Source organism: Dipodomys spectabilis, unplaced genomic scaffold (genome assembly GCF_019054845.1).
Source record: "Dipodomys spectabilis isolate Male_0828 unplaced genomic scaffold, ASM1905484v1 ptg000017l, whole genome shotgun sequence".
NCBI lineage: Eukaryota > Metazoa > Chordata > Mammalia > Rodentia > Heteromyidae > Dipodomys > Dipodomys spectabilis.
Genome location: NW_024870694.1, coordinates 17,109,475 through 17,122,531, shown reverse-complemented (window position 1 = coordinate 17,122,531; position 13,057 = coordinate 17,109,475). Strand labels below are relative to the sequence as shown.

General features: G+C 37.4%; 1 protein-coding gene across 4 annotated transcripts in view; it reads left to right on the top strand.

The window, feature by feature from the left end:
* LOC122097571 (LIM domain containing preferred translocation partner in lipoma) overlaps positions 1-13,057 on the top strand; it is a 674,686-nt gene that overhangs the window by 227,914 nt on the left and 433,715 nt on the right. For all 4 annotated transcript variants that reach the window (XM_042668165.1, XM_042668157.1, XM_042668182.1 and 1 more), the window contains one exon: positions 6,831-7,032. In XM_042668165.1, the coding sequence (XP_042524099.1) occupies positions 6,840-7,032 (193 nt within the window). In that variant the 5' untranslated portion in view covers positions 6,831-6,839. The remainder of the gene's footprint in view (positions 1-6,830; positions 7,033-13,057) is intronic.

The following is a 13,057-nucleotide window of genomic DNA, read 5'->3' as shown; positions in this document are numbered from 1 at the left end:
AGTGTGAAGAAATACATTACTTCTTAATGTTTTTCTAAGCTTGGATTCATAACCTCTTGATGTTTTTCTTTTTGTTTCTTTTATTGGTGCCAATTCTGGGGCTTGAACTCAGAACCTGGGTGCTGTCCCTGAGCTTTATTTTTGCTTGAGGCTAGTTTTCTAGTTTTGCTTGAGGCTAGTTTCATCCCCTAGTGTACTTCTGGGTTTTTAATGGCTAATTTGAGATAAGAGTCTTGTGGACGTTCCTGCCCTGTCTGTCTTCTAATGGCGATCTTAGCCTCCTGAGTAGATAGTATTACAGATATGGGCCACCAGTGCCTTGACTAACCCCTGGATTCTTGAATAACCTGTTCTTTCAAGATTGTCTGATTTCTTTTCCTTGACAGATCAAAATTGTGGCAAATAAAAAACCAGTTAGTATCTGCTCAGCTCTCTCCTTAGCCTTCTCACAAGAGTCATGGCCTTCCAGGTCTTGTTTTTCCATCAGATTGATGGTTTCTTTTCAGGTGACATTGTGAATCTGAACTGAAAGGACAGGGTGGAAGAATGTCTGTTCTGTCTTACTTCTTTATCACAGGTGATATTTATTAATCTGGACCTGACACTTTTCTATCCTGCTTCTTGGTTCATTGGGGACCTTCAAATGCAGTTGGTTTTTCTTCATACCCATGGTATTGCCAGAGCAGAAAGCACGATGTTTCCAATGATATTTGTTAGTCTCAACTCTGTTTAAAGCTGCTTCCTGCTCTACCTTCTTTTACTCTCTAACCTCTTACACCCTATGAAGTCCTTTGAGCTATAACTTAGTTCCATACAAAACCTAATATGTCTTTTAGAATTGTGGGGGAATTATGGCACTTGAGAAATGGTTGGGATGGTAATGAGTATCTAACCTTTATTTTACAGATAGAGAAAGGCACCTAGGTTCACAGAGACAGGAACTAAACTCATCGAGCCAGTTAGTTAGTGAGACAGAAATTATACCCAAGTCTTCTGCATCTCAGTCTAGTCCTGCTTCCAATATTTCTAAGTGTCTCTCAGAGAACCTATATAAAGGCTTGGCATTTCTCTAGACCTGCTCTCTCATTACCCCTTCTGAGCAATGCCAGCTGTCCATGCAGAGAGTGGGGCATTTAGCCAGTGTTGGACCAAAGCTGTCTGTAAAAAGAAGTTGAGCGAATACATTGACATTTTCAGCCTGTGGTAGATCCTGCTCTGCCCTTCCGGCTCTATCTGACCCAGTGCTTCAGAGGAAGGATGATTGCATTTTGTTGTTCAACTAACAATCATGTGTAATTTTCAGCCTGCCTTATTCTTCAGTGCCGTCTTCCCACGCTTTATCACATGTCACAGCATATCTGCTTTGTAATTACACTGGTAGGGACTTACCTACTCCAGTTGGAAAAGGTTTGTCTAAAAGTGCTTATTTACTTGTGCATAATAAATCTTGATTGATACCTTGGTAATCTCTGAGATCAATCCAAGACTCCCTCCCACAGTGGGGAGGGTTGAAGAGTCAGAGAAATGGGTGACAAAGAAGCAAAAAAGAAAGAATCACATGCCCTCACTATTGAGCTGAGAGAATTAGAGATTATTTAGAGAAGATTGGTGTTGGCTACTTTGACAGTCAGGATCTTTCATAACCTCCTTACAAGCTTGTGAAGAGATTTGTAACCAGTACTCATCTGTGAGTAGCCACATTTTCAGAGGAGGTTACTGTATCTTAAAGATAGCAGAGGTATATATAGACAATGGCTCATAGGTGAGCTAAGCCTGATAACAGGGTTTGAATTGTGATCAGAGCATCTCTTCTAACGGAATATAGGTAGGTAGAATAGGAAAACAGGAAAGCATAGCGTGCCATTCTTATAAATGATTAGAAAACACTTTTTTTAAATTCCAACAATCGGTTCATTTTCAAATACAGAGAAGAGTTCAAGAAAAATCTTGCAAGTTTGGGGAATGTGTCATTTGATTAAATGAAGAAAATGTTGCCTTCAGCTACTTAAGTCCCAGTGTCTGTCTGCCATTTCTTCTACCACTAAAAGAATGGTAATTTCCATTCCTTAGTTTAATATTGTTCATTTATTCAGAAAACACTTATAGAAAGCCAGGCCTTGAGTTACTTGTCAAGAGAGATCGAGGGACCAATGCAATAGAAATTAACTCTAAATGCCTTACGCAAATCACTTTCAACTCTTGAATCAGAATGTATACATAATAGACTAAGACACATAAATTAACTGTGGAGTGCTTGTCTAGCATGCAAAGACCCTCAATTCAATCCTCAACACTGTAATAATAAAGATAGATGTAAACTCAAAGATTCCATATTTTTTGTACGTAGTTTTGAAAATCACTATTTTAAGCTTGTGGCACTTTGTGATACATATTGACAACACTGCTAGTTGTTTTAAAAATTTGGTTACCTATATAGATATTTATTGAATGGTGTATTGATTTGAAGAGAAGTAAGATAATATGACCAAACACCATATATTCTATTTTTGTGAATGACTTTTAAAGAGGCTTAGTATCTTTGCTAGTATTAGCTGTCACATGACTGTGGCCCAAGTCTTTTCACTTATCTGTGTAAGGTCTTGGTCATTATATGAACTTTTTTAGTCATTTACATTATGTTATTATTTTAGTCATTTACATTATGATATACCTTGGTCTGTTGACGTCTGTCTTCAGGCTTATTTTTGTTAGATTTGCTGGAACAGAACACAGACTACATTATAGCTACTTTGGATTCAAGAGAAAAGAATAGAGATTATTAAAAAATTAAAACTACTATTTTTAAAAACTATAAATTTCAGGTAAAAAAATCCATGACAAAGATTGTCTTAGCTTTGCAGTTATTTATAGTTGTTTATCAAGTAATTTATCCAGCCTCTTAAAGTCTTACTTTTTTTTTTTTTAATGGGAGCAGCTCTGAGGAACAAACTCAAGGTCTTGCACATGTGATCTACCACTGAGTAATACCCCAGCTCCAAATTTACATGCTCCCTGGAATGGGCCTTAAGTTCAGGTCTTAGATGCTATGCCTTAGCTTTTTTACTCAGGTTGGTACTTTACCAGCCACCCCAACTCCACTTCTGGCTTTTTGTTGGTTACTCAGAGATAAGAATCTTGTGGACTTGTTTGTTCAGTCTGGCTTCAAACTGTGATACTAGGTTCTCAGCCTCCTCAGTAGCTCGGATTATGGGTATGAGCTACTAGCACCTGGCTGAAACTTATTTTCAGATTTGATAGTTGTGGTTAATAGCAATGCTACTTCATATAGGAATGTGGACATGGAAGCACTAAGTGGCCATTGGAAAAATCATCCAGTATGTCCTCAGTAAACAATCTTTGGCATTTCTATTCTCACCCCATAGATGGGGGTGGTAACAGGAGTAATGGAGAAGCTAAGTGAACCTTCTATTCCTTCATATCTGACACAGTTTCTGAAAGAACAGTGGCTGGGATGGCATAGCTTCCTCATTCCCGTCAGCAATAAGCATCTTGCTTACTGGAGGGCCATATTTCATGTTGGCTTTTCTTTGATAGAGTTCTACATATTTTCAGAGCCTCTTTGGGATTCTTCCATTTCATTTCTTTTTTTTTTTAATTGTGAAAATACCATATAGAGGGGTTACAATTACATGGGCAAGGTAATGGGTACATTTCTTATCTATCAAGCATTGTTGCCTCCTCTTTTGCTCTTTTGTTTTCCCTTCCCATCCCTTCCCTTCACCCCCCCCTCCCCCCCAACCAGTTCGTTTTCGACATAACAACTTGTACATCTCATTGTTGCAATGGGTCCACCTGTATCCCTAGTTAAGCGATTTTTTTCCCCTTCCCCTCCACAAATTATACCAACATCAAATACAGTGAAAGCAGGGGTTATATCGTGGGGGAGGGACATACAAAGCAACAAAGAAATCATCTTATAAATATGTTAGAAACAATCGCATGAAAGAAAAAAAACATTTGAATCCGTATCTTGGGGTTCATTTCACCTAACACCATTTCATTTCTTGATTTCATGATGATTATAAGCCTAGAGTGAAACTTGTCTAGAACCAGAGGAAGAGCAGAGTAATTCATGGAGCTGGAGTACCTCACCTGACAGTGGAACCAATGGTTTGCATATTTTCATTTCTATGCTTACTCAGAAGTTGTCCGTTGCTTTGTATTTATGGTATATCTAGAAAGGTCAGTATGGCACAGTCAGCAAGCAACAGGATTGCTCTGGAAATGTTCATGTTTGTGTTTAGAAACTACTGCATTTTATGTTAATCCATTTTAAAAGCATCTGCTTTGGATAAATTTTGATTTGCAGAAAAGTTACAAGGATAGTATTAACCCATCTAAAATTTATAATTAATTTTTATACTACAAATGTGCATAGTGCATTAAAACTTTAAAACCTTTTTGATCCTATTTATTTCCCATTTCTAAGTCACATTAGTCATGCTGAAAGCAAGAGTTACTTTTATCCCCATTTAGTAGAAAACAGAGACACATTTAAAAATAAAAACAAAATTGGTATTTCTCAAACCTGAGAGATGGGGCTTGGCTTAATTTTTTTTCTCCAAATGTTTCCAGATTTAAGGACTCTTGCCTAAATTTGCAACCAGATTGAAAAATTCTGACTAAAAGCAACATTTATTTATTGTTTTTCTGTATTGGATTTGTGGTGTACCTTAGTGGTTTAAAGTTGTCTGAAAAAAGTGGTTACCTTTTCAAGCTACTCAAAATGTTTTAAAGTTTATACATATGTGTGGCAGGGATAGGGTGGGGAAAGGAAAAGAACAGCCCATGTGATCAGAGGGACAAAGAAGCTATCACTGTGTCCATGTCATTAGGCCTGATTCCCAATTGGGGTCTTCTTCATTGGTTTCTAGAATCATCTTTTATTGATGAAACTGCCTCTATTGTTCTTGAAGAGACGGTCATGTGATTTTCTAAAGTCTTCTTCTTCTTCCTATTTTTTTTTTTTTTTTTTTTGGTCAGTTGTGGGGCCTGAACTCTGGGCCTGGGCACTGTCCCTCAGCTCTTCAGCTCAAGGCTAGCGCTCTACTGCTTGAGCCACAGCACCACTTGTGGCTTTTTCTTCTTAGGTGCTGAGGAATCGAACCCAGGGCCTCATGCACGCAAGGCAAGCACTCCACCACTGAGCCAGCTTCTTAGCCCGGTCCTGTGATGTTCAATGGAGACATTCCTTTCCCCTACTTTCCAAAGCACAATACACAAGCACTTTAATATCTCAGCGGTTGTCCTGAAAGCTCTGGGGAATGAGGAGGAAGGACAAGGAGCTTTATTTCAGAATATTGAGAGATTGGAGTCATTCAAGGGACTGGAGGAGCAACCTCAAACTCATGCCACTCATCCATGGCTTAGACTGGTGTTAGTTCCTTGCAGTGCTATATTTAACCTTCCTTCTCCTTCTCCCATTGCTATGCCATGTGCTGAGACCTTCATTTGTGCCTGCATTTCCCATGTTCTTAGTCTTCACAGACATCTGGAGGTAATCATGTACCCCTCTTAATTAATTCAGTTCAATTAATAAATTACTGGGTGGATTTGGGGCTGGGAGTGAGTGCAAAGCATCTTCCGGGCCTCCCTGTGCTGGAGAGCTCTTGCAATCAGGCCTGGAGAGCCCTCCTCAGAAATTCGTGAGGCTCACCCTCAGCAGGCAGGCTGCCTAGAGGAGTGATTGGCAGACTTTGATAGAGGAGAGCTCATGCTTCTTTCTTCACACAGTGTATGTGATCTAATCAGAACAAGCATCCAGGATGAGCTGCTTGTCTCCCATGTAGTTGAGGTTCGTTTTTTCATAAATTTTGCATGTGTTATCAGCTCAGGAGAGCTCTTGGTGAGAATTTCTTTGTCGTATAGGGACGATTTGAGAATTACAGACATTGCATAGTCTATTCATTTTCCACTAAATGTGAGTATGCATATCAGGCATTGTAGCAATCAGTGTTCGTGGACTCCTTGCCTTATCCCAAGCAGTCCTCACTGGAGTGGAGAAATGCTCATACAGAGGGGACATTTTCAAGTGTCTCCTTATGTACTTTTATCCACATGAACTTTTACTGTTTTATTAATGCCTCCAAAGTAACTTTAGACCAAAGTGTTCACGGGAAGTGGTCTCACTTGGGTTCCATCATATGTTTCAGTTTTGTTGACAGCTACTTTCTTCTGTGTTACATCCAACCACACTAAATAAGTGCTGTGTAGTTTTTTTGCCTATGCAACTTTAATATTTTTCATGTCTAAACTCTATTTGACACTTAAGTCCTAAGTCTGAATAGCTTATCATCAGTGAAGTCTGGTTGTTCTCTTCGTAGGAAGAATTAATCATATCTTTTTCTTTGTCTTAGTAGCACTTTTTGATATTAAACTTCACTCAGGTAGCATCACTTCATGCAGATATTACTGTGGAATTGGTATGGTAGCTATTTTATAAATAAAGACCATCTATAAAATTGAAAATTTACCTCATTGTGCTACATAGAAATTTCTTCAAACTGGGAACTATATATATTTACTTTTCTGGGAAAGATAGACACTAAAACAGGAAATTGTGAGAAGTGAGGTGTTCAAGAATACAAAGCTGTTTTCTTCTTCCATTTCTTCTCTTCTCCACTTATTGCTTCTTTCTGATCATTGTTCTTTTCCTTCTTTTGTATTCTTGTATTTTTTTTGGTTCTTGTTTCAGTCTTCTTTGCAGAGAACAGCATAAAGATTAACTTTGGACAAGATAAATAACAACAAAGTAACACTTGCATTTTCATACTTCTATCTAAGCAGTGCTTATTTCTTTTTAATTGCAGATTTCAACAATGTCTCATCCATCTTGGCTGCCACCCAAAAGCACTGGTGAGCCTCTTGGCCATGTCCCTGCACGGATGGAGACCACCCATTCTTTTGGGACTCCTAGTATTTCGGTGTCTATGCAGCAACCACCCAAGAAGTTTGCACCAGTGGTGGCTCCAAAACCCAAGTACAACCCATACAAGCAACCTGGAAGTGAAGGTAAGTGCTAGTCTTTCGGAAATGGGTGTCCAGTGAGGGAATATTCAGGGTAGTAGTGAGGATTGAGATACTACACTGTTGTATTGAAAAAAAAATGTAACTCATGAATTCACAGTGTATTTCCTATAGTGTATAGACTATCAAAGGCTAATAATGATCATCTAAATCAACTTTTCTTTCAGAAACCAAGAGATTAAAACCTCACAAGTACTGTATGGCTGTGCATGGACAAATGAAAATAGGAAAGAAACCTAGACTAGAAATCTGAGTTTTTCACTCATAGCTTAGTGCCCTTTTACCGCCTTATCCTTCATCTTGGTGATGTGACTAACATCCAACGATTCCTCCCCATTGCCATCAAATAAGTGTTCCAAATATTGCCAAACAATACTTCAATGAGAAACTAATAGTAGATTAGCCTAATAAGATACTGAATAAAAAAACACCATTTCCAGGTGTTTTTCTCTCCTAAAGTTCTGTTAGAATTGTTGGAGCTCAGCGGGGGAAAACGTTAATGAAAGTTGATTCAGCCTTTCAGTTTTTTAACTTACACCCTTGTCCCTTCTTTTTAAAAATTTTCTTACCTTCTCCATGTTTTTCCACTTCTTTTGAGATGATGTTTGCATATCCGTTCTAGCAATATTGTATGGAACAGTTCCAGAGTCTTGATATGTTAATGCTCTTCTTGTCTAGTAGTGTTTTTAGGACCAACATCCAAAGGCTGTTCTAGATGTTAGGCCTGAGAGGTAGCCAGGGTTGGTCTTCAACTTCCTGGTACTGTAGCTGTGGATTTGCCTAATACTATAACTGTGGATTTTGGAGTGTCTTTTCCTCAGAAAATATATCAGTAAGGCCATCAGAAAGCTGCTGTGGACAAAACAGTAAGTGAAGCCCTTGGTGTTCTCCTGAAAGCTAAAGCAAGTGCTTGAGTCTTTTTGTGGTTGAAGGAGATTGTATTTTTTCCAAGTAATTGAGACTTAGAGGGACTGGTGGGCTGGCATTCTTTAGTTATGTGGGAACTTGGAAGTGGAATCTGGAGAGGATCCCTTCTTCAGGAACAGGAGGGGCCATGAGTTGGATTCCTCAGCTGTTAAGTCAGCTTTTCCCCTTGTCTGCTTACTAGGGTCATTCCTAACTTTGGAGATAATCTAAGTGGATTTCCTGATAATAGTAAAAGGAAGAAAGACAGGGTCAGTTGTCAGCAGGAGTCAATGATATGAGGGCATCACAGTGTGTAGACAGTTGATTACATACCTAAGGGTTAGTCTGTGGTTAGGTTCTATATTGAACAAGCTGATGGATGGTACATATGGGAAGAGTCATAGTGGTTTTGCTTTGAACTCCTTTGCTGTGAATGCTGTGACTCGGTTTGCTAGTAACAAGGATGACTCCCTTGGGTTTGTGGTACCCTGCCTCTACTACCCTCAAATGCTCCAGAAACCTTGGAGTTTACTCTGATTTGTTGGCATATTCTGCAGTTCCCGACACATTGCTCATTCTCAGTGTCTGTCTGTCTGTCTGCCTGCCTGCCTGCCTGTCTATCTATTTTTGTTGTAGTTGTTGCCTCTAGAAGTTCTATGTTTATCACTTCCTCCAAAATGTCTGGTGTGACCTGGCACCCAAGTCATCACCTCTCGCCTCAGATTTCCACATATGTTTGCTCTGTCAAGTTTCAGCCACTTTTATTATTGCCTCTGCTCTAATTCTTATACTTACTAGACAGGTAGAAGATACTAGGTACTCTTTTATATTATCGCTTCTTCCTATAACCCTATAACACTATGGAATCTTACAGAGGGACATGACTGTATAGTTTTGTGGTTAGTAGATTTCTGAACTGAAGCTGCTAGGTATCCCCTAGTCTGCAGTTTCAGCCTCCCTCTTTCAGTTGCCTTTACTTTCCTTTACCCATTTTTTTTTGAGCTTTGTAGTCCAGGAGTTGTTTAACCACTGCTGCCTTCAGGTTGCCAATTACATTTCTCGCCTTAGCATTATATCTGTAATTTCTGGAGTTTACGTTCGTGTTTTTCAATTCTTACTGTGAAAGCAGAAAAGTACTTACATGTCTTCTACATCAATTTATATTTATATGTTACACATATTATAATTTTCTAAGATACTTTGCTAATAGCCTTTGTCTAAAGGGTTTTGACACACTTAAAAATGGAGTGTGATTTTTTTCCCCCAGTTAGTAGCTATTCATATTTTAGGTACTTTCATTTCTATTGTTCTCCTACTTTCCACTGATTTTGTAAAGATTCTTATTTCCTCAGCTGTCTTTGAATGCCAGTACATTTTCAAACGCTCTTCTGTGTCCAGTACTATGTATGTTGATTCCATAAATATATGTGCATATGAATGTTTATGCATATGCACACACCTAATATATAATGTACATATAACACATGCATATATGTTTCATATGTATGTTATATATACATTTAAATTTTATCCTATCAACTTTTATTATATAGTGATGAGGAAAACATGATAATTCTTTGTTTTTCAAGTCTGTAAAGTACTATTCTTTAGTATTGCTTATGGTATAATCTGGGTTCTTTCACTGTTTTGAAGAGTAACAAAAATATTAAAGCAAAGCAAACCTCTTTACTTTGATAACACAGCAAAGTATATTTCTTTCTCTGTTGTTGGCAGAGAGCAAAGTATGTGAGTTTTCTTACTTTATGAAGATATTATTTTCTTCTTTGAAATCACACACACTATTTCTCTCTCTCTTCCAATAGTTGGTCTGATTGGAACTTTAAGTGGAATCTTATACAGAATTTGGAGTTGTCTGTAGTCTAGAATTTGACCAGTCTCTCAAATTCCATTTAAAAACATTTTTAATGTTAGATTTTTTTAAAAAAAAGTGAATGTGTCAATACTAATTTAAATGAACGTTTCACTATAATCCCTTTAAATGATACATTCTTTTATAATTTGTCTATCATTTCTATTGCATTGTCTTTTAATTTTCAGAAGATAATTTTTATTGCAACTTTCCGTTATTGCCATTCTTACTGATTAAGACCAGAAGTAAAAGAGCTTTTCAACAATCCTGTTGCTAGGCTTGGATCTATATACCTGTATACTCAGTTATTCAGGAGGTACGAATTGAGCCCAGGGGAAAAAGTTAGCAAGTCTTTATCTCAACAAATAAGCTGGACATGGTGGCACTCATTTGTGGATATGCAGGAGGGACACATAGGAAGATCACAATCTAAGACTGGCCATGGCACAACCATAATTGCTAAAATAAGTAGGGCTGGCTTTTCTTATGCATTGATCATGTGAAATAGTATTGTCTATAAGTGCAAGACTCTGCATTCAGAACTTAGTAAGAGGAAAAATAAGAGGGAAAAATAACAAAAAGAGTCATGTATCAAGTGTAGGGATATACCTTAGTTGTATGGCACTTGACTTGTATGCCTGAATGCATGGTTCAGTTCACCCTCCAGAAAATAATGTAAAAATCCTATGTATTAAAAATAGTATCTGGCCTCCATGTATAGAGTTTTATTGATTTGAAAGAATTGTATATATTGGTGGTTGAACCAGAAGGCTCATGTCCTCTTTTACTCCATTTAAAAAAGTATTTTATGATACTTTTTTCAGATTAATTTCAACAAGCTGACCCTTTTCACAAAGTATTCCTAAGTATATTATCTTGTGTACTACTGTGTAATATAAATAAGTTCTCTTTTTCCAGCTTTGTTTGCATTGCTTCACATAAGTTATGAAGATAGATCAAGAGAGGTGCGATGAATGTTCTTAATTGGGAGTCCTAGGGCTAGACTTTATTTTTCTAAATTCTATTTTACTTTACTGTTCTTAAGGTTACTATTCTATTCCACAAAGGGTAAATAGTTACAGCTCATTTCTAATTTGGGCTTGGCATAGTAACTATAACAGAATGCTATAAGGACACAAACAGCTCTGTTCTCTTTGATGGAGGTGACAGCTGAGCTTATTTCTTTTCTGCTTTTGTGTAAGGGTATTTTTCATGCATTAATCAGGCTGTCTTTGAATTGTAGAACTAGAAAGCAGTCCTTCCCTTTGCCAGATGCGAAAAGGCAGTTTGAGAGAGACATTAACAGTGTTATCCAAGAGTTGAACACCCTTGTTGAACTAGACACCACTGTCAGGAGGAAGGGGTCATGTTTGTCACTTGGTCTAGAAGAATTGATGAATCTTATATTATTGATATCAGCTGGAGAAATACCAATGGTGATGTGAAGTCATGTGTTCTTGTTAGACTGAACATATTTTTATCTCCACCGAGAAGTAATGTGTGAGGGAGATACATGACCACCCATAGTAACATGTTTAGAAAATTAGTTTAGAGTGGGCATGATTTTTACTCACCATTTTTTGTTTGAACATGTAGACCAATTTGATGCTGTTTCTTTTCTGTATTGAAAACAACAACATCAAAAAGTGCTTGCGGGGTGGGTGGGGGCTGTACTGGGTTTTAACTCAAGACCTTGAACTCAAGTAAAAAAGATGTCTTTTTTACTCAAGGTTGTTGCTCTACCACTTGAGCCACGCCTTCAGCACTGGCTTTTTTTCTGGTTAATACTAACCTCATAGATTTGTCTGCCTTCAAGCCACAGTCTTGCAGATTTCAGCCTCCTCAGTAGTTAGTATTACAGATGGGAGCAGCCAGCTCCTGGCTACTTTTGGTTTTAACATGATAAAAATCTTTTACTTTCAAACTTAGAGTAATCAGTGGTAGAAGACATTGATAGATCAATATTTTAGGGTCTTATATGCTTTCCCATCTCTAGTGTTATGTTGTCTTTGTTCTATATTTAAGATGACTCTGTGATTTTGGAGATATGAATTGGAAACATCATCTTTATTGGAGCCCTGGCAGTCTTGTTCAATTGCCAGCGATCATAGATGAGTAGTTGTGATGTCTTGGGTGTTTTCTGTAATAATGCATAGGGTACCATGAATGTGGTCACAAATCACTTAAATATGAGCTTTAATGAGAGTCAGGTTTAACTGGAGTGTCCCTTTTTGGAGCAGGGCAATCGTCTCAATCCTGATCTATAGTGCAGGGCATGAGTTTTTATTTTTAAGTCTTCTTGGGGGAAACAACAAGCTGTTCATTCATGAAAGGAGAGGACATCAATTGATCTTTGCATCTTGGCATCTCACAGAGAAAATAACTTGTAATTCTTGGGCTGACATCAGATCATAATGAATAAACACAAGCCCTATTGACACCAAAATCCCCAGATCATCAAGACACAGTTTATCTCTTTTCCCAGGGCACAATGCTTTTATACTCTAGTCTTCTTAATTTATTAAGTCAGCTAATAATATTATCATCAAGCCTGTTTTGAGGATCCAATATAATGATGTTTGAAAATGTTTTACAACATAAAATAACTGGTAACTCCAAGGATTACTATTTTGTATCAATTCAACAGTCACTTACATAAAGTAGAGTTTATGACAGACACTCTCTTTGGGGCTGAATTAGCAAAACAGGAGCTAAACTTTTCATTCTTAGCATACATTTGCTTGTTGTAATAAGAATGATTTTCTGTTATTAATAACAGGTGATATTGAGAAAATTATAAATTATAGCATTTAAGAATTATATTTTATACCCTTATAATTATAATAGTTATGTAGTTAGATATAATAATGGCTATATGTAATATATACTAGTTATAGTTATACTTGTTTTAAATTATAAACAAATAATATAATACATAAATAATCAGTAATATAAGTATGAATAGTAATGTTTTCCACAAATATGGATCAATATTTTGCCTCTAATAACAGGTATAGAAACCACAGTGCTTCAGTATTATTAACTATGAAATTTTGTATCTTAAAAATCACCCAGGTGGGTGCTGGTGGCTCAAGTCTGTAATCCTTGCTACTCAGGAGGCTGATATCTGAGGATTATGATTTAAAGCCAGCTTGAGTAGAAAGTCTGTGAGATGCTTACCTTCAATTAACCAGCAAGAAGCCAGCATCTTGAGCCTGTGGCCAAAGTGGAAGA